The 2,188-nt window shown below is 62.8% G+C and overlaps 1 protein-coding gene across 1 annotated transcript in view; it reads right to left on the reverse strand.

The window, feature by feature from the left end:
* TARS2 (threonyl-tRNA synthetase 2, mitochondrial (putative)) overlaps positions 669-2,188 on the reverse strand; it is a gene marked incomplete at its 3' end in the record, with an annotated part of 4,762 nt that continues 3,242 nt past the window's right edge. Inside the window, 5 exon segments of the mRNA XM_021376555.1 lie at positions 669-783; positions 855-927; positions 1,168-1,269; positions 1,624-1,724; positions 1,860-1,937. Coding sequence (XP_021232230.1) covers positions 669-783; positions 855-927; positions 1,168-1,269; positions 1,624-1,724; positions 1,860-1,937 — 469 coding nt within the window.

The following is a 2,188-nucleotide window of genomic DNA, read 5'->3' on the forward strand; positions in this document are numbered from 1 at the left end:
CAAGGAAAATGGGTTGGTTTCAGGAGAAACAGGTTGGTTTGGAGGAAAACAGGTTGTTTTGGGGGTGAGCAGCCCTGCCTGGCACCCAAACACGTGGGCGCAGCCCTGCGCTGTGCACACCCACACCCCCCTGCGCACACACACACACCCAGTCTGCGCACACCCACGCCCGTGCTGTGCACACCCACACCTGCGCTGTGCCCGTGCACCATCGCGTGGGCACTCGGATTGTGCGTCACACTCACCTGTGGGAACCCCCTTTGAGCTCCTGCACCCACCCATGCCCCCCCCCGTAAGGTGTGCACACACCCACACGTTCCCATGCACACCCATGGCAGCCCCCAGGTGTTCATCTGCAGCCCTACACACGTGGTCCCGAGCGGGACCCCTCAGGCAGAGGGTCCCGGGGGGGTCTCAAAGGATTCCCAGGGGATCCCAGAGGATTCCCAGGGAGGCTCTGCGGGTGTTCCCCGCCACTTCCTGATGCTCTCACCCCACAAATCCCAGTTCCCGTCGGGATGCGGATGCGGAGGTGGGCAGGCAGCCGGGAACCACTGACTCAGTGCTGCCACTCCCATGCCGGGGGGGGGGTGGACGGAGCAGGGGGGGACACATGGAGGGGGGAATGGGGTTGACAAGGAGCCTGGGGGCGTCCCTTTGCCCCTTACCCAGCTGGAAGTTGTAGTGGGTGAGCTGTGCCCGGCGGATCTTCCTCCCCAGTGTGGCACTCGCATCGGCGTCCAGGTCGGCCATCACACCGTCCTGCCGCAGCATGGCATGGACCTGCCAACACCGGATCAGCAGGGACATGGAGGACAAAAGGGGACGTGCAGGGCCATCGGGGACACGCTCACCTCGCGGGCATAGCCCTCAGCGTCAGGTGCCTGCGGGATCACCATCGCCTGCAGCGGGGAGAGCCAGAGCGGCCTGCGGGGAGGCGGCTGTGGGTAAGGGGGGGGGACATGGGTGTGGGGTGTCCCTGGGTTTGGGGTCACCTGGAATTAGGGACGGCTTGGGGGATGCCCCTGGGAATTAGAAGGGTGGTGTGGGGATACAGGGGTGCCCCTGGGATTTGAGGGTATCTGGGGATGGTGGTGCCCGCAGGGGATGGGGGTGCTCCTTGAGACTGGGATGTCCCCAGGGACATGGGGTGCCCTGGCCCCTCACCATTTGCCGCCGCAGCTCTCAGCCAGCACGGCCACCATGCGCTCGACGGAGCCCAGCACCGCGCGGTGGATCAGCACCGGCCGGGCCGTCCCTCCAGCTGCACTGTGGGGGCACAGTGTGGGGGTACAGTGTGTGGGGGGGCTGCTGGCAGGCACTGCACCTCCCAGCACGGCCCATCTCTGAATCCCCCAGTCCTACACATGGCCCCCATCTTGCCCCTGCCCCCACACCTACCCTTGACCCCCCCAGCCCCGATCCCGTTCTCTCTAACAGCCCCAAGCCCTCTGGTCCCTATTCTAGACCCTTGGTCCCTGATCCTATCTCCACCCACCAACCCATCCCCAAACATGCCCCATCCCCATCCCCAACCCCAACTCTTCCCATCTCCATACCAACCCATACTCCTCAATTTTCAATCATGCCCCCTAATCCCAAATCCTATCCCCCTTCCCCTACCTGGCATACTCCAGCCCAAACCTCTCGGGCATCTGGAAATCCAGCTGGATGGTGCCACACTGGTGATGCCGCCCCAGTGCATCCTGGATCCGGATATCGATCTGCAAAAAGGAGGGGGGGCAACAGGGGTAGCTCTTCCCACTCTGACATGTGGGACATGGTGGCCCCAGAGAACAATAAGGGGTCCTCAGAGATTCCCCCTGCTCCCTTGCAATGTGATGCAAAACCCAGCTCACCTTGGGGCCATAAAAAGCGCCGTCCCCCTGACTCAGCTCCCAGGGCTCCCCAAAATCTTGGAGGCTCCTCTCCAACTGCTGCAAGAGCAAACAAGAAGGGGGAGGGGACGCAGCGTGACGGTCTGGACACGATGCATAGATGTGATGCTTGGACGTGGTGGGGCAAAACCGGGACACGATGCTCAGGGCGTGTTGCAAAGGAAAGACACGTGGGACGTGATGCATGGGTGCAGCGTGGGGGCACAACGCACAGGACACAATGCAGGAGATGCACAGGACACAATGCAGGAGATGCACAGGACACAATGCAGGAGATGCACAGGACACAA

Source organism: Numida meleagris, chromosome 24, assembly GCF_002078875.1.
Source record: "Numida meleagris isolate 19003 breed g44 Domestic line chromosome 24, NumMel1.0, whole genome shotgun sequence".
Lineage (NCBI taxonomy): Eukaryota > Metazoa > Chordata > Aves > Galliformes > Numididae > Numida > Numida meleagris.